This window comes from Carassius auratus, chromosome 23 (assembly GCF_003368295.1).
Source record: "Carassius auratus strain Wakin chromosome 23, ASM336829v1, whole genome shotgun sequence".
Lineage (NCBI taxonomy): Eukaryota > Metazoa > Chordata > Actinopteri > Cypriniformes > Cyprinidae > Carassius > Carassius auratus.
Genome location: NC_039265.1, coordinates 14,948,639 through 14,967,947, shown reverse-complemented (window position 1 = coordinate 14,967,947; position 19,309 = coordinate 14,948,639). Strand labels below are relative to the sequence as shown.

The 19,309-nt window shown below is 38.2% G+C and overlaps 1 protein-coding gene across 14 annotated transcripts in view; it reads right to left on the bottom strand.

The window, feature by feature from the left end:
- Positions 1–19,309, bottom strand: part of kif1b (kinesin family member 1B) — a 64,573-nt gene that overhangs the window by 32,086 nt on the left and 13,178 nt on the right. For 3 of the 14 annotated variants that reach the window (XM_026200028.1, XM_026200030.1, XM_026200035.1), the window contains exons 3-18: positions 11,743–11,819; positions 11,414–11,593; positions 11,125–11,190; positions 10,794–10,972; positions 9,648–9,759; positions 8,939–9,016; positions 8,644–8,709; positions 8,510–8,527; positions 8,223–8,298; positions 7,719–7,797; positions 7,454–7,596; positions 7,036–7,077; positions 3,751–3,962; positions 1,791–1,870; positions 1,450–1,525; positions 165–244 (exon numbers count right to left, since the gene is read on the bottom strand). In XM_026200028.1, coding sequence (XP_026055813.1) covers positions 165–244; positions 1,450–1,525; positions 1,791–1,870; positions 3,751–3,962; positions 7,036–7,077; positions 7,454–7,596; positions 7,719–7,797; positions 8,223–8,298; positions 8,510–8,527; positions 8,644–8,709; positions 8,939–9,016; positions 9,648–9,759; positions 10,794–10,972; positions 11,125–11,190; positions 11,414–11,593; positions 11,743–11,819 — 1,564 coding nt within the window. The remainder of the gene's footprint in view (positions 1–164; positions 245–1,449; positions 1,526–1,790; positions 1,871–3,750; positions 3,963–7,035; positions 7,078–7,453; positions 7,597–7,718; positions 7,798–8,222; positions 8,299–8,509; positions 8,528–8,643; positions 8,710–8,938; positions 9,017–9,647; positions 9,760–10,793; positions 10,973–11,124; positions 11,191–11,413; positions 11,594–11,742; positions 11,820–19,309) is intronic. The other 11 variants (XM_026200033.1, XM_026200037.1, XM_026200041.1 and 8 more) reach the window with 6 other exon arrangements.

The following is a 19,309-nucleotide window of genomic DNA, read 5'->3' as shown; positions in this document are numbered from 1 at the left end:
TAGCATACATAAATATATAATGTTTTAAATATATTAAGAAGTCTACTATTTTAATTGGCAAAGTAGAAAAAAATCCTTACATCAAAGCAGTAAAAAACAGTTGGATATGTAGCAATCATAAGATGCCTCAGACAGCTAAGACAGTTCTGAAAGTGATTTCACACCTTGTTATTCCATCTTTGATATAATAAAGCAGACATTCTGACATCAAAGGATCCTCGTTCAGGTTCACTAGGTGAGGGGTCTGTAGGAAAGCAGGGTCAATGATAATGTTAGACACAAAAGTGACTAATGTCACTAAAACTACAGTTACATTCACAGGCTAAATAAAACGTGAAACAACGAGGTTAAATGCCATTTCAATAATTTATAATGACTCAAAGAAAGCCATTAAATGTGGCTTCTAAGGCTGATAATGCACTACATTCCATCAAGTAAATAACTACAAACTACTGTACATCATAATCTACTACCATACCAACCTTTTTGGGTGAAAACACCCCATGAAAGTCAGTATAGACTTCACAGGGCCTTTCAACGTAAAGCTATTTGACAGTCAAAATGACAGGGAGATGTCAGAGAAAAAGAGGAGAGAAACTGAATGAAAGCATGAATAAGTAGGCAAAATAAAAACAATTAAATAACAGGAGGAGAGGCCTTGTTTTAGATTCAGGCTAACTGTGTTGATGTGTTTCAGGGTGGAATACTGAAAAGACATAACGCAGTTATGGTAAATGAGCTTTCTGGTACACAATGAACGTCAGTCCCTACTGTAGTTAGAAATATATGTATAAACATATAAAATGATAAATTTTGTATTAAAAAGCAACATAACACAAATCTGTTGTGAAAGGAATCTTTCCATGTTGACATATATCAACATCCAGTCAGACATTAAATCAGTAAGAGCTCTGATGGATTTAACGAATAATGGCAAAAGGTGAAAACTTCTTGTCCTGTTTATTAAAAGAACTGATTGTTTAGACTCATGAGAGTCATTCGTTTTTGAATCGGTCAACATCGGTTATGTTGATGCAGGAAACACTGTAGCACGCTGATGGTGATGTGCATTAATCTGTACAGATATTTAAATGAAGTGTGATGTGTTATGGCCTGCTAAATGAACTCTATTTTATTTATTGAGTTATTTATTTTTTGGTAGGAATGAAAAAATGCAAATGGTCAAAAATAAATGAATTCTACAAACCTGATTAGAAGAATAAACACTAAAGTCCTCAATAGACAGTGACGTTGGTCTATCAGGACCAAACTAATAGGATTCCATTGCAAGAGGCGAGCAAAACAAAAGATAAAAGAAAAAAATGGAATGGAAGAAGAATGATGGATGATGAAATACGAGCAAAAGGAAGGCCTAGACATGAGAAGGCGGTGACTGTTGCAGACAGTAATGGTGATTAATGATGAAGAGGAGTTTACATGTGTGTGTACCTTTTTAGGAGAGAAGACACCCAGGGTTCCCCCATCCTCCCGTATGGCCACCCCCATCTCTGCCAGCAGCGCCTCTCTGAGGGGAGGGAAGGAAAACATCAGGCCCATGCTGAATGACATTACATTCAACACCTTAGCAGTAAGCACTAAAGACATGTGGAAAATAATACTTGGATATTAGATTGTGCTTGTTATTGTTGAGGTCAGTGCGATTTGACAGTTGCTTAAGTTTGGTACCAGTGAAGCACGCAGGCACATAGCAGACACTCCTCATGGGAATGATGGGTATGGACACAGAGACGATAGGAAGGGAGCCAGATGGCACCTAAACCCTCACTGACCTCTCCATACGGATGGCCTCAGTCTTCCTCAGCTTCTCCTCCCAGGTCTCATTCAGCTCGGCTATGATCTTCTCTGACTCCTGCGGGACGGCAGACAAAGAGGGATATTTCAAAGGAAATATATGCTGTGAGGTATAAAACAAGTACAAATATAGACAGACTACACCCATAATCTAGACTAGAATTCAGAAGTCTGGATAATATTATAAGATCATAAGATAAGAGTATAAGATTTTTCGCTAATATTAATTTATTTGATCAAAATAAATCCAGTACAAATTTGTGATGTCAAATGAATATCTGCATCCAAAAAAAAAAAAAAAATGGTTCACATAATATATGTGGTATGTGCTGTGTATAGTATATAGTATATATAAATACAAACGCATGCAAGAATATATTTAAGAAAACTATGTAAATGTTTATATCTAAATATTTTCAAATTATACACTGCATATGTGTGCTTTTATATATACATAATAAATATACACAGTACACACATATATTATGTGAACACTTTTTTTATCTTGGATGCGAGTAATTAGACAGCACTAATTTTTACTATATTTTTGATCAAATAAATTAATATTGGTGCAGAATTAGTAAAAATACATAATTGTAAAATGTTATTATAATTTAAAAAAACTGATTTTGGTGTTAATGTACTTTAAAACAATTTATACCTCTGATGGATGAATTTTCAGTCTGTCATATGATCCTTTAGAAATCACTCTAATAAGCTGATATGGTACTCGAGAAACATTTCCAGATTTCCATTTTCCTGAACCGTGCATAATACTAAAAGGCTTATTCTGTTCTCAGTGTCGAAGCACATTTTGCTATATGTAAAGTCAGACATTGCAAGTTGTGGGAAGATCATAAATTTCAGGGTCCTATAGCTAAAAGGGCAAAACCAGACCATAAATCTGTGTGCAATGGGACAAATGCCTGACGCGGGGTCAAGAGCAGTAAACACTGTTAACTACAGGAAGCCCAATGCTCACATTCCTCTATTGTGTCTAGCCCTTATTGTCCTTGGCCAGGAGGAAGACCAGAACCATCTGGCCTTAGGGACAGGAAGCTCCCTCTAGATCCTTCCTAAAGGGTTAACACCCCTGCCATCTGTTCACGCAGAAAGTAACCTGTGAGCTGATCCTTCTGACAAACCCAGATTACTACAGACAACTAGAAAGCCTGGATTATCATTATATTAGATCTGTGTATAGTGTTGGGAAGGTTACTTTGGATGTGTAATGGGATACAGATTACAAGTTACCCTATTTAAAATGTATTTGAAAATTTAATTTGATTTTTTTTGATTGTTTATAATTTTGATATGTTTTACAAATCATATCTTTGCAGAGGAAACACTGGCATCTAACAATGCTTTATTCCAAACTACTGACCATTAAGAAATGAACTATATGCAGGGAATCACAGACGCATGTGTGTGAATCACACAGGACAAACTGACTTCCATCTGATTATGATATTGACTGAGGTCAAGGATGCTCTCACATTTTATTATACATCCATATTTTTGGCTGATACAAAAGACCAGGTCTATTTCTGTCTGATTTCCTGCCGAACTGCATCAGAGGTTGACGTCACTGATGCGAGCCACTTGCCATAACCATAGAAACGAATGCTTGGATGCACTAGCCACGTCTACTTATTCGCTCGCTTTTCCTCCTTTACTATCTTACTCATTTACAGAGAGTTTCAGTGAATGGCATCAAGCCACTGGTGGCTGGGAAAGTAGGACTTTTTTATACATATGTATGAGAACATTTTGAATGCAAAGGTCAGCAGGTGCCTGAAGCACCTCCATTATCTTATTACACATTGTTAGCTAATTAGTTTCGATTAATTCAAGAGGAAACCTCTGAGACAACCCGGAAATGGTTATTCACTTAAACCCTTGACTCTTCTTTTGTTTGTAAAATGCCTGTCTGTGTACCTTCAGCCTCTCGATGGCCTCTTCTCCGCCCGGCGTGGACATGATGCGCTCCTGGATGCTTGAGACAGACTGGAGCCCTGCCTGGCTGCACAGAGAGCCTGAGGACGGAGAGGCTGTCAGGCAGCCCATAGGTGCTGTGGAGAAATGGCCAGGCCGTTGGTTCTCTGAGGCAAGCAAGTATCTATGCTTACTGTTGTGTATATCTTTCAGGTCTGAGCCACAGAGGAGAGACAGGCGACACAAGGAGGAAGAAGCGAAAGTGGTGGAGACAGAAATGTGAGAGAGTACGGGAGACAGAAAGAAAGAAAGAAAGAAAAAGGACAAAGAGGAGGAAAGACCAATGTAAGACACACAGTTCACATTAAAGGATTACAACAAACACGCCAGTCAGAGAGTCAGAGACAGTTTTCACCTCAGGTCCTTCTATAGAAAAACCTTTCTATCCCCATTCTTTAAAAATCTTATTCTGTCATATTTAAAACTAGCTATTAAGACTTGTTTCAGGGAATGAATCTTGAATTTAGCAACATTTTGTCTTGTTCCTGTGGCTATTCTTTAGTTGTAAACCTCATTAAACATAGCTTAAAATGAACAAACGAAAATAATTAAGAAACAAGACAAATACACTTAAACATTTATCATTCTTTGTTTTCTTGTTAAATATATTTTAATTGGAAATGCATCAGATTATGGAAATAATTTTTTCTTGTTTAAAGAATATTCATTTCTACTACAGCATATAGTATTTTACATTTTTGAAAAAATGTATTATATGTATTTAATCTTCTATAAAATTGAGCATTTTAGGGAATTTTGACAAAAGTATATATTATTTTTGAAAACGGTTATTTTTTAGAACACTGAATTAAAAATGTTAATATTGTAATATTTTTTATAACATTTTGCTTCTTAGGTCAATTTAAAAAGAATATTATATTTTAAGAATATAAAACATTAACAATCTTTTTTTAATATAATGTTTTTACTTGAAAATCTTTCACTAACTCTTTATCTACTTGTTTTATTTTTTATTTATTAAGAAACAAACAAAAAAGAAAAAAATCCTATAACACTAGTGCTCTATTCTTTTTCGAGTTTCTAGAGAGTGCTTTTAACACTAGCGCTCTCTATTCATTTTCTTTTGAATTATTATAAAAACATAAGAACTTTTATTACTTTTATTAATTTTCTTTTATTATTTTATTATCATTTCTGAAAACTTGTGTTAGACTAAACGGGATGTGTCGCTTTGGATAAGAGTGTCTGCTCATAGTTTACTTGAAAGGTACTTTTTAAGAATAGGATTTTAGGAATGCACTTATTTTAAGCATTATGACAATAAATGGCATCAGTTTTTTAACAGCAGCATGCTAAAAAAAATAATAATATTTAAATTATGTAATATTCAGCAACATGTGACCTGCATAAAGTGCAGTCTATTATGGTGACTCTGACCCAGGTGAAAACTGACATCACTTCTTAGATGTGAGAGAAGAGATGGGGGAGGAGGGACTGCATAAAGGTCAGAAACCAGGAGAGGGAGGCTCAGGGGGCTGGAAGAGCAGTATGATAACATGCTGCAGATACAAGCTATAAAACCTTTTTTCCACGCGGCACATTGCTCTTAAAGTCATGAAAAGCTCTTCAAAAAAAATTTTTGGCAGAGCTATGGTGACTAGGAGGGGACTGTGCTAACGAAACCTCTCCAAAGGAGCTTTATTGTAGTTCAGTCGAGCTTTCTGCTGCATATTCGGATTTTCCCCCACTTCATTTAACTGAAAAAGCTCTCCTGAAGCAAGTAGGCCAACATGGCGGTGTAACAGCACTGCATTACATTCCTGTTCATGCGTTCAGATGATGCGATTGATGCCGCTAGCACACAGACCATGAGAAGCATTTTGGTCAAGCAAAAAAGGTGCATTTTCTCAGCACCATATGGTTGTAGCGGTAGAAAGCTCAGTGTGCGTTCGTCTCTCTGCGCATATCAAGAACTCCCAGACAGATAGAAAACCAAACAGCCACCTGAGCTCTGATTCGGTTCTGCAGCTTCTGAAAATGTACACTGAGCTTGCAGGGAAGGACTTGGACTAAAGCAGCTACGTGTTCTTACACTACCACTGCAACTTCTAATTTGCAATTGTAAGATGATGAAAACATGCACCTGTTCTCCGATAGATCATTGTTTTAACATCGTTAATATCGTGACCTGCAATGAACAGTTAAATGAGACAATAAAACCTCACTATGCAGAAATAAAGAGGAAGTTTACAGTTAAACAGCAAAATACAAGATTAAAGTAGATTTGATATGAAAGGGATAGTTCACCTAAAAATAAACATCTTGTTATCATTTATTCACCCATGTCATTCCAAACCATACAACTTTTAGCATTGATGTTGAGCAGAACGTCATATAATAGATTTTTTCAACAGTTTTTTTTCTTATTCTATTTGTTTTAAGCATAAAATATACTAAATTTAGTTTAAAACAAGTGCAAAACCAAATGGAATGAGACAAATTCTATTTAAATTGAACATTCATCCTTCATTATTGTTTGCCTTTTTTTTTTCATTTGAAAATTTGTCTGATTATGGAGATAAAAGAGGTTTTAATGTTAATTTTTAATTCGAGACACATTCGCCTAAAATGCATGTTAATATTAAACTATTAAACTACCATACATTTTTCCTCTTTATGCATGTGTATATCAATATTATATATAAAAAACAAATCTGCTTCTTAAGCAAATCTACATTCAACAGAATGTCACAAAACTTTTTTTGAAGAAAGCCCAAAACGGATTTTCTTCCTTATAATGCCAAATGATCCATTTGGTTTGTTCATTACACAAAGTATAAATGACCTTTCCTTGTATGGAACTGAAGCTAGAACATTCTTGGGCTTCACAAAAGAATACAATAAAGATTTAATGACAACAAAATGTTCATTTTCGGGTGAACGACCCCTTTAAGTGCTTCCAGCTGCAGTCCATCTGATCTATCGTGCTGTAGTATGGGGTTGGGCTTATTTGGAGAAAAGCCTGCCATTAAAACTGCACCATGCCAGACAGTCAATCAAATTAGGGTAAGAGCAAGCATAAAGCCTTCCAGTGGCAAGCTAACCCATCCAATCCATTGCATATTTATCTGTCGCATGTCTGGGATTCCTTGCAGTCAAAAAAAAAAAAAACTGAGGCATGCAAAGCCAACACAGTTTTATTCCAGAAGCAATGAATAAGCTACTGGTAACAAAAGGGAAGAGCAGCCCCATCAAGCTTATACACACATTTGCTTCCACTTCCAAGGTAATCATCCCCCATTGGCTCGACTGAAGGGAAGCAGGAAGAACAGGAGAAGGTCAGAGTTGAGAGGACTAGTAGGGGAATGACTGACAGAGGCAGTTAGATTTGACTAGACAAAATATAGCGAAGACAAACATGAGACTGGATTTCGCTCATGGATTTTGGAAAACAGTATTGTCATTTCTAACCATCATATCCATAATCTCCATCACATGTTGATGAAATGGTTAAATGAAGACGTAGAAGGAACAAGATGAAGACAATGCAGACTGGGCGAGACTGCAGCATTAGATCAGAGCTGAAGAATTTGCCACTTGTGAGCACAGTAAGTGACCTCCTATTCTGCCTGGCAATTGGGCATGTATAGAAGTAGCCATTGGGGGGCGCTGTGCCTCGACTTACTGTCCAGAATGTCCCCAAGGCCCTGGGCACGGAGCAGCTCCTTTAGACGTGTCACCTCGTCCTTCAGCTCCCGCACCAGTCTGTTGTTGGGGTCTTCGTTGATGACAGCGTTGCACTTGATCTGCTTGGCTCTGTCTGCATATCTGTGTAGGAGCAAACAATGACATTGATCCAAACAGCCACTGATATCTCAAGAGTCCCCTTATCAAAATCAAGACCATCTAAGAATGGAAGACACACTGTTTAATAGGAAGTAGATTCTCACCGGAGTGTGCTGAGAGTTTCATCATAGTTAATGTCAGCAGGACTCAGGGCGGCCACCATAGCTGTCCTCGAGTTCCCTCCTGGTGAACAAACACAATTACGCAAACAATTAGAAACACCAAGTAATGCCGTTTCTTTCCACTGGAGTATTGATCCAAGACGGGCCAATCAGTTTAAAGGATGCACCTTCCACAGACCATTAAAGAAAGCACAAGTGTAATTTTCTTTTGTTTTATATGCTTAAAATTAGTTTTAAATGCTTAACCTCTGCAATATTTTCAGTTAATAGCTATTGGTTGGCACTGTATGAAAACATTTTAATTCAGTCTTTTAAATATAGATCATATTTAGAGAAACAGTTCACCCAAAAAAGATCATATTACATAGAGAACTGTTGAATTCTTTTGAAATACAGTCAGTTCTATTTTTAAATGCTGGTTTATAATACCCATGCAGCATATAAGATACAATCATTTATAATCATTATGGATCATCGTGGCCATACCTAAATTCTCTCTTAGGAGCCATGTCAACACTGAGTCTCGGTAAGGAATGAAGTCTGTCTTCTTTTTCTTCTTGCTCTATTTCAAAACAGCCGGTAAAACATGTTGAAATATAGAACCTAAAAATAGCCACTGCGGTAATAATGGAGGGGGTGCAGGAAATGAATTGATGCATGAGACATCAAGACTGGAATAGACATTTTTACGACATAAGATTACATGGATAAAGGTTGATAGGTTTAGATAGAGACGGTTCAGTGGTTAGTGACCATACACCGGGAAGCATTACCTTGCTGGTACAGTTATCCTGGGAAGGGAAGCATTGCCAGGAGAGAGACAGACAGCACACAGAGTTATAGTTCTGAAGACATGCAAGCAAACAGGCAGAGAGAGAGAGAGAGAGAGGTACAGAACAATACTCACCACCTCAGCTAGCGCTGAAATAACCTTTCCTAGTGTAGTTAAAGATTTATTGATGTTTGCTCCCTCCTAAGAAGCACAAACAGGTGAAAAGTCAGTTTTATGATTACATCGAATTGAATACATTTTAGCTTAAAATCTGTTTGCAATTTAAAAAAACAAAACCTTTAAAGGAATAAAAATAGCTGTGATGAATATATTTTTGTTTTGAGTGTTTTCTGCGGCATGTGGAGGAGAGTCACTTTTACATATGGCAGGTGGTGGTGGAGTTGAGAGAGGCTGTAAAATTAGTCTGTACCTTCAGTCTGGTTCCTTTGGCCCCTGTTGAGTCAGCACGCTCACTTCCTGCCAGATCCACCAGGCTGATTTTGCTGACCTGAAACCAGACAGCAGAAACACTTTAAGACTGATCAACACACACTAAAATAAGACACAAAGGAAATCTCTTCGGGAGTCTTTTGTTTCCCATAAGTCTATTAGCAATAGAATCATATACTCTGTACGTATTTCTGATATAGTGACTTGTGATATACTGTATCGTTCTGATGATTCAATCAAACTGATTCAGAAAGCACTTGTTTCACTAAATAATTCAATCATCCAATCATTTTAGGGTACTTGTAAAATCATTGGTGCATGCATGCATAACTAATTTAGCTAAAGGATGCTTGGGTTATCTTTTCATTTTGTCGTGCTTGAGTTTTGGCCAGCGATTCCACTGCCATACTGGATGAGTAATATTAGAGCAAGGGCTGAGGCGAGACCTGTGTCGTGAATCTAATGTAGGAGCTCTGTACAATAGCCATTGTGCCTATGGACCACATAGAGTGGTCTTTGTGTCCGCAGGGATTACACAATGAGCCCCATAAACACAGGATGAGTGGGACGGGTCTATTTCTCTCCGTTTTCCTTTTTACTTGGTACAGGATTTGCGGACTTTGGGTTGTAGGACGAATCTGAGCTTGGTGAAATGTCGTAATGGCTGTGGACGGTGTAAAATATCCAACCTTCTCTGTGGACAGGTCTGTCTCGCTGTCATACTTCCTCTGGGTGAAAACGATAGTGAAGACTGCATGAGAGCGGCTGCTCGTCTCATTCATGTTGGTGGCGGCAACAGTTCTGCAAATAAAGAGCACGGAATGAGTGTCATAGGGGTCACATATATAGATTTATTTGAGTAAAACAAATGTATAATTATATACAATGCATATTAATGGATATTACATAATTGAATAGTATCTTCTTACATTTCTTGACCTTATTTTTAATATCTGTGTAAAGCTGAATACTATAAAACTGGGGTTTGCAATGGGGGTCAATGCTGAACTCATAGTAATTTTGTGAAAAATAAATTAATAAAATATAGAATAAATAAAAATATGCATAACAAAAATACAAGAATAAAGATTATTAAACTAATAGAAAAAAATGAATTCAAATAACAAAAAAAAATTAATAATGCATTAAACAAAAATGTTTAAAAAGAAGACAAATAAACTAAATAAATAATAGTAATAAAATAATTTATGAATACACACATTAAACAAAAGTATCATTATAGTTAAAAGCTGGAATTCATTAAAATCTTTGATTGGCCGTCTCATGTTAAAAGCACAATTAAAATATCAAGAACGATTATTTGAATAGATTTGCAACATAAGAACCATAGCATAAAAATGTATATAAATACATTAATATGGTATCATATTCTATTTCAGGCCTGTCCTGTTCTCTTTATCCAGCAATAATCTCTTTATTGGCCTGGAAAAGGTTGAAAGGCTGCTTTGGAAGTTCATAGACGGCTCTAGATGCTTATCACCAGAGTGTGAGAGAATAATCCTGGAAAGTGCTAGTAAGTGCAGGAACAAGACATCAACGCAGCTCATGTGCCGGATATGGCACTGGGAGGGATGCTCTCGAGAGAATCAGGCTTTACACGTCACATTCTCCACAAATAAACCCTGGGATTCAGCACGGGAGGATTAGAAGCGTGTCACTCCTTCCCAAAAGTCACATTTACACATGACGATCAGTCAGAGTATCACTGGATGAAACATTACACTTTTCCATTTCTCCATTACCAAAAAAAAATCTAACCACTACCCTTCAACAGCAGCACCCAAAGTGGAAAATACCGTTTTCTTCTCTCTCACCTAGCTTTGTTACCAGCATCCATGAGGTCAGATATGTCGGTGTAAGAGGTGACGGCCAGTTTTGAGAGGTCTTCAACATACGGCCCAAGTAGAGGATGTTCCCTGACACGCAGGTTCCCTTTATTCTTAGGGTTTAGCAGGTCTCTCACCCGCTCACAGTAGATCTCCATATAAGCCACCTACAATGAGCACACGAGAATGAGATCTAACCTGCTCTTGATTATTGAACACCCCCTAGTTAGTAAGCAGTGAGGTAACACAACAGAAACAGCATTTCAACAGATGGAGAGCATGTGAAGTGAGTCACAGTCATGATGTGTTTGTTGCTCACCTCCACCGAGTACGAGATCTCCTCATTGTTATTGTCATTGATTTTCTCAAAGAGTTCTTCACAGAGCTGGGAGCGGGACAAAAAGAGCACATTAGGGAGGAGAGAGAGGGCGATCGATACGGAGCACAAATAACTGCCGGACGTGCTAGACTGAGCGCTAATGTCTTAATGTCTCCTGGCAATGTCTGCTTTGAGATCAGAAACATCTCAGTCGCTGCTGAGCTCTTAAGCATGTCTTTTACTTTGGATCCATTAAGGTGATACATGTGCTGCGATATTACATCCATACCTGAGGAATAATGCCTTCCTGTCCTTCCTCTTGCTTTCCCATCATGGTGTAGGACTTGCCAGCACCGGTCTGGCCGTAGGCGAAAATACAGACGTTATAGCCCTCAAAAGCATGCTGCAACATCTCCTTCCCGATGTCATTGTACACAAGGCTTTGTGACGCAAAGCTGGGGTCGTCCGGCTAGCGGAGAAATGAGGAAAAGAGAAAGAAAACACGTTAATACAGACCTTATTTTAGGGGGAGATTAATTACAGCTGTAAATCTGACAACATGCACATTTTTTGTCCACTGAGCCAGCTCAGAGAAAAAAAAAAGAAAAAGAGACTTACTGAGGTGTGAGACCAGTACGAGTAGTCGAAGCTGAAGGATTTGGGTGGTTCCTTTGGGTTCTTGGGGTTCAAAATAGCTGCAAAAGACAAGGAAAATCAGTGTGATTTTTTTTCCCTCACAATAAACAGCATGTCAGTTTTTGGAAATGATATCCAGAAGGGCTTCATACTATTGCACAGCAAGGTGGAAAGATGGCTGATTTACTTTTCATTAATTAGACAGTTATGGTGATAGATTTGTAATATATACAAATAATATATATATATTTGTGTGTGTGTGTGTGTATTTTGATTATAAATAAAACTATTCCACAACAGTTCTGTTTAATGATTTAAAATAATTCAAATCTAATTATTGAAGATAATGAAAAAACTGAATTAAATAAATAAAACAATGTGTACTCAATTCAAAGTGAAGAAAAAAAGCTTAGTATAAGCATTCAAATCTGCTATGGAACAAACACAACACTTAAACCACAATAATAATGCACAATAATAGAGCATTAAGTAGCACTGTGATAGCGTTTTATGCAAAGTGAACTGCTCACCTGCACACAATTATTCATGGATCTAAACTGTTACCAAATATCAACATCATATATGATCAAACGACAGATTGACTCAGCCCCCAAAAAGCCACACATCACCACTGTAGCTAAACCAACATGAATGAAAGTCACATGTGCATAACACTTGTTTGTGGGCTATCTTTGATTTCAACAATTGAGAGAGTAGACACATTCACCTCAGCAGGGCCTGTGTTAAAAACAACTGATGACTCAAATGTCTTTGTGTGGGATCAGCGGGTCCACCTGTTACATGTGACTACCCATAATTCATCCCTGGTTCTGTTCACTCAAAGCTTAAATCAGATTGAACCCTGTTTTCACTGACAGATTACACACATGCTGTCCACCCAGCAGGTTGCTACATATCCCTGAAGTCTTAATAAACAGGAATCTAAAGGCTTGTCTGGTATTTGGCGTGTCCCAAACATTCAGCCCGACTTTCGTCTCAACACCACCACACCATCAGAATGATAAGCCTGGGAGTGAGCGGCCTAAAAGGCTGTGGGACTGCAGGAATCTACTGTAGGATATTTATAGGTATCAGAAAGCCAGCTGCTGCTGCGGTCCCCTCAACTGACTCAGAGTTGGCCAGCAGGGCCCCCGAGCGTGTTCAGGCCTTGATTCGATCCAGACGAACACATTCCACCGGCAGAGCGCAGGGTGGCGAGGTCAGTTGGCTGGGTGGGCGGAAAAAAAGAGAAAGAGACTGATGAATGGGATACGCACACTGCCGTCTTAGCAACAATCCAAACAACAACATAACAACCTTTCCTGTTCCCACTGCAGCAAAAATGACCCATCAGCACAGAAACAGAGAAATGTGGTGTTTTTTTCCTCTTTGATGCATGGGTGGATGGATGAAAGAAGGGAAAGGGTTGTGGATTATACATAAAAGTCAACAGTCCAATTAGGCATGAGGCAGTCGAGGATGCTTGAGCCCCCTGCAATGAGTAAATCCCCCCCGCAGCACCTCTGGGACGTGGGCTAATCTCACGAATTCATCTATTATTCAGTGAAAATGAGAGGGGAGGGCTGGGTACTCAGCCACTTCTTTCTGAGAGATACAAGTCGAATATGAGACCAGAAAGTATACAAGATATATTCAATATACAGGACTATTTGAAATTATTTTGGTGGTGAGTAACTTAATGTCACAACTTCATGTGTCCAATATCACATCCTGTCAGAGCAGGTAGTACATCTGATGAAGAACTTGCTAAAAGACTTTAAAAAATTAATTAATTAATAAAAAAAAGTAAGTTCTGTACAGCAGCATGTGTGTTTGTAGTATGAACGCAATTAATTTGCATGGTCATGTGACTTCAACACCACTCATGACTCTTGTGGCCTCATGGGATAGTTTGGCTCAGTGTTCCTCAGGTGAACACTATGAATGTCATACTTTTCAGCTTCTATACTGGATATTGGGGATGAACGATATTTTTGGAATGTTATTTGATTTGGCCGATAAAGGCTTAAAATGTAAACATCAGCATTTACTTAAGGGGCACTGTTGGCCTACTTGTAATAAAATGACAAATAAAATACACAGAAAAACATTAAGGCAATTGTGTTTCTCAATTAAAAAAGCCTTAATGGGAATCATAAAATCACTATAGCTTCCATGAAAGACAACCGATACGTTCCCAGGATGGTGAAAGCAGGTCCTTTCCTCAAGCCCTGCATCCTCACATGGTCAATGTGACAGAGGACAGGCCTGTGTCATGAAGGAGAAAGAGAGGCTAAATAAAGAGCGCTTACACCTCTGACCTAAGGCCAAATGGAAACTGTAGCAGTCATTCATTACTGCAGTCATTATGCCCCTCTTTCCTGGAACAAAATGCACAGTGGAACTATAAATGCCTCTCCCATCATGCACTGTGTTCAAAAGAAATATCAGAACACTGATGAGATGGGAAGATCAACGCGGGGGCCGAAAGACAGGTGGACAACCAGCAAGCCTGGCCTTGATCACTCACATAAGCACGCATGGGTCACTCTCGTCGGTTTCTGTATCAGTATGACGCAGACAGGTTTCATTCTGTCATTTTCAATTGAAAGTGTAAATGCAAAAGTATTTTGCATTCAAAGTGCAGTTATGCACCCTTGCATTAAAAGAAAACACAGAGTTCTAATGCTCTTATGTTGCCGTTCTATCAATGTCTCCAACATCAGCTCTGCTCACGCAAGCCATAGCAAAAGTTCGACCTGTTACCATGACGACCACCGCACTGAACAGTGGCATACAGAAATAAGAACCATCATCTGCGTTATTCAATTTAATTTTGTACTGCTCACTCAAAGACATGTGCCTTGTTTTCATTTTCAATGAAAATTGTAATCAACCCTCTACACTGCGAGGAAATCACTCGCATATGCGACTAAACCTTCCTTCTGGTGACTGAATGATGTCTAATATTAGCCAATGTCTAATAAATTCTCTGATTTAACTCGCCAGTGTGTTAGTTAGAGGCTAAGTACAAGTTTAGCACAGATATATTTTCACTCGCGAGTCGCGAACACTCTCTGACTGAGCGCTTCAGAGTTTCACTCTTCGTCAGGCGATCTGTACGTTTTTTTTTTGTTTTTTTTTCAGTTCATCTGAATGTATACGCAGCAAAAACACACGTGGTGGTTTTCCAGCTAGGATGCCTGGGTACAGATGCACAAAGACTAATGGCTTTCATCACTGTAGGAAACTCAAGCAGGAGGGATTTTAAACGAGTTAGCAGACTGCACAACCTGACCTGCGTGTGCACAGGAGAAGCTTAGAGGAAAGAATGAAAAACCCATCTGGCTGCTCAAAGCGTATCAATTTTCAGACTGTGATGATAAACCTGGGCTTATTTCAGATAGTGTGAGATGACCGGAGAATAGCAGGCATGCCTGGCCTAATGTGGTGGAATATGTGTCTCCAGCTTCAGACCCCGTGAACGTGAAGCTTTGCTCTTTAGACCACAGGCAAATCAGTATTCACCATAAACTGCCTAAAATGGTTTTAAAAAGCCAGAATTATAGTAAGGACAAACAAAAACAGGCATTAAACTGTTATTAAACTGTCTCTTATTAGTACCATATGTGAACAAGCTGTATCGCTGCAGGAAAAGGACATTTTAGCAGCCTGCGGAGAACTTTCAATTCAGCCTTGTTTCAGAAAAGTTTGTTTTACAGTTTGATTAGAAATGTGTAGAAATTTAGAAAAAAAAAAATCATCCTGGTTTCGGTTTTCAAAACACAAAACAAAAATAAAAATTTAATAAAAATGTTTAAATAAAAAATATAAAACAAAAAGACAAAATAATAAACCAGAGAATACAAATATAAAAGTAAAAATAAAACTTAAAAATAAAAATAAAACTTAAAAATAAAGTAAAATCCATAAAAATAAAAATAAAATAAAAAAATAAAACCACAAAACAATACCATGAAAAAAAAAGGTCTTCACTTCAGAAACTTCCTCCCTGCAAGTGTGACTTGAAATAGAGCTGACAGATTCTAAATAATATATTTTTCTCATAAGAGCCCATTTATTTTTCAATAAATAAAAATTACAAATCCTAGACCAACACTGAGATGACAAAACAAATTTCCAACTGCTAAGATTTACATCCAGAATGGCATCTGTGGACACCAATCTGGCCTGCTGTATCCTAAAGAGGAAAGCTTAAAGAGGACAGTGTGTTCCCCCATCTGGAATGATCTATGAGATGCACACCCATCTGCCTGTAGAGGCAGTAGAGAGAAAATCACAGGCTCCACATTCCTCTCACAGGTGCTGAAGATCACACGCTACCACAAATCATCCCAAAACTAGCAAATGCTAAGGCTGTACAGCAGACTGAACCACACTGGCTGTGCCCACAAACCCTCGAGTAGTGTGTCACTCTTCTCTTTAGACATTTCAGAGGGGAGGAATACAATAATACATTTACCTACATGCCAACAGTGAAGGGTTCTGAAAGTTTTGAACTCAAATTATGTATTTTCACAATCACTAACAAAGTGATATATACCACAATATGTGAATAAGACAATTTAGTCAAGGACTCTCCTAATAGAATTTGAGATGTTGTGGTACAGAGATGTTGTGGTAAAAAAAAAAAAAAAACTGTGATTTCCCTATATCACTGCAAGTTCCTCATAAACAGCATTCAAAAATGTGATATCACTGTGCAATCTGACAATGGTTTTGAACAAGGGCATTTGAGGATGCAGACAGAGCCTGTAACATGCATTAAGCTCATCTTCTAGTTTCTGAGCACTACTGGGCTCAGTACTGCATTTGAGAAGTCTCAGCATGCCGTCCACGCAGTTTTCATGTCGCCTGGTGAAAGAGAATGAAAACAGGAAGGCTGAGAACAATACTGAGCTCAAGCACTGCAGCCAGAGAATACCAGGCTCTCTACAAAACATGAGGTCATCTGTTATGACTGTATAGAGGCCCATGCCATTTTCAGAGACCAACCACTATGAAAACTTCTATTAAAATCAACTTCTTTTTTTTTGTTAAGGAAACGATGGTTTGAATAGGGGTGGATGGTATGCCTTTATATACACAGTGCTACAAGAAGTATAATTAGTACTAGTCTATACTGTTGTAATTAATACATATAATTATGAAATATTATAATAATAATATATTAACTATTTAATTAAAAACAGATTTCCTTTGGTCTCATAATGTTTGTTTATGTTCGATCAACGCAGACATGGAGAAGGTGCTCAGAAGAGGACTGAATGATTATCATCATCCAGCACTGGAGAGTAAGAGTACGAGACCGATAAGAGAGGGAGAAATCACTAGAAAAGTGAAGCTCTGTCCAGCTGCCAACAAGATGTGCAGAGTGCCCGGTCTATTTCTGAAGCAGCAGAAGACAGGTGCTGCCTCACATACTGACAGCTCCTCAACGAAAGGAAGGAATGGCCACATTTCTGATCTTAGACCTTAGACCGTCACACTACATTCTGCAAAACAGCATGGGACACGTGCGGTGTACACACAAACACACACTTATAAATGTGGACTGTGAACTATTTCTGTGATTTTCAAACTTATTCTGATCCTTGAAGCACAGCCAAGTTTATGTCAGCACTGTACATACAGTGTGACAATAACGTGCTTGCAAGCATACACAAACATACTGTACACAGGAGAAAACAGCATCAGGTTCAGAGCAGCATATTATTAGTGTGAGTGAGTGGATGACACCTCTTCAGTTTCACTCAGGCCCGCAGACATGTTCCACTCCTTCTAAATCACCACTCACACCAGTGGAAACGGGAAAGTCCAGGAAGCCGAACTAATCTTACAGATCACCAGCTAAACATAGGCCAATGAATAAAGACTGCAGTAGAGCTGAAGATCTTTGCCCGAACCCATCGGGCTTGATTTATATCATCTTACGCCGCCCCGAGCTCGCGCTCCAGTTTGCGAGGTAAACGGGCGGTCATGTGATGCGTTTCGATTAGCGCGAGAAAGATGCGAAAATGGATGCAGAGTAGGTGTAATGGAGGATTGCCTCTTGTGATTACGTTTTGGTTGCACCAGCAACTAAAGCATAGTCTGATGTGTGGAAAAGTCTTGACCATGTTTATAATGAGAATAATGAGTGAATAATGACGCACCATCAGTGAGCGCAGGAACGCGCTGAAGCCATCTACAGTGGATTCAATCATTTTCCTCAACAAAAACAAGTAGGATTAGCCAAATATCTATGAGTAAAGGTTTTTCAAATGATAACTAAATTTTCATTGAGTCTTAAATGCATAATGTGGACGAAATATTTACGCTAATGTAATCATTATTCTTTTATTAAATGTCAGCTGCTAGTGGCGAAGCAAATCCAGCCGAGCCTTTATCTTAATTTCGTTATTGCCAAATACCCATCTTAATTTAAAAGGTATCTTAATTTAATAAATTAAAAAGACTCATTTTTATTGGTGCGTAGGTCTATTTAGAATGCTGAGATGTTACGATGTTACAGAGGACTTATTTTATTTCTTTATTCCAACTTCCAAGTGGTCTAGTCTACGTTAGTTATGAATAAATTACGTTAAAACGTGTAGAAATGACTCATTCTTGACAAAAGGCAAAAGAGCTGTGTGTGTGTGCACATTTGAATAATGTCGGGCTGTAAACGGGTTAAGGCTTTTAAAAAGCTGTCAATCAAAAAGTACTTGTCGGGCTCGGGCCGAAACCTGTCGGCCTCTGGTCCTGTCGGGCCTAAATTTTAAGGCCAGATTACAGCTCTAGACTGCAGATATTCTTGAATGGCCCAACAACTGTTAGGCCTATATAAAATTATGAAGTAATATAAATACAAAAAAATGAACATGTATAAAAATATGTAAAAGTGTTGTTATCATTACTATTACTAACATTAATTCAAATAAATTCCCGTCAGTATTACTTAGTTATTGCATATCTTTTTTTATCATCTCTAAGCTGTGAGAAGGCGTGCATTATTATGAATCGTTTTAACCACTAACATTGTACATAAGACCCTATGATATTATGGAATTTCAAAACATAAATTCCACTCATAGCACAATAATTTTCAATATTTAGTCCAAGACAGCACAACAAGGGAAGACAAAAAATAAAATAACTCAGAGCCCACAAAGCTTTTGTTTATTAGGCCTTGGATAGGCTCGTTTCTTTGTGTCTCCACCAACACCATAATGACTTTGGCCTAGTATGAACAGAGAGATAATTTAACTCCTCCCACCACAGGCCCAAGACCTACAGAACAATAAAGGGAACTTTTAAAGCGCTGTTCACCATCCTGCCCACTATAAACAGCCTCAGCATTTTGGACGACAACACCGTTAGATGCAGTGGTTTTTGGTCAGTGGGATTCAATGGACTGAAATGGGCAACGGGTTTGAGTCAGCATTCTACACAGCATGAGTTACTGCATCCAAAAAACTGGTCTGTCAGACGCCTAATCCTAGATGACTAATAACACCAATCTAAATTCGTAGAAACATTGGAAGTG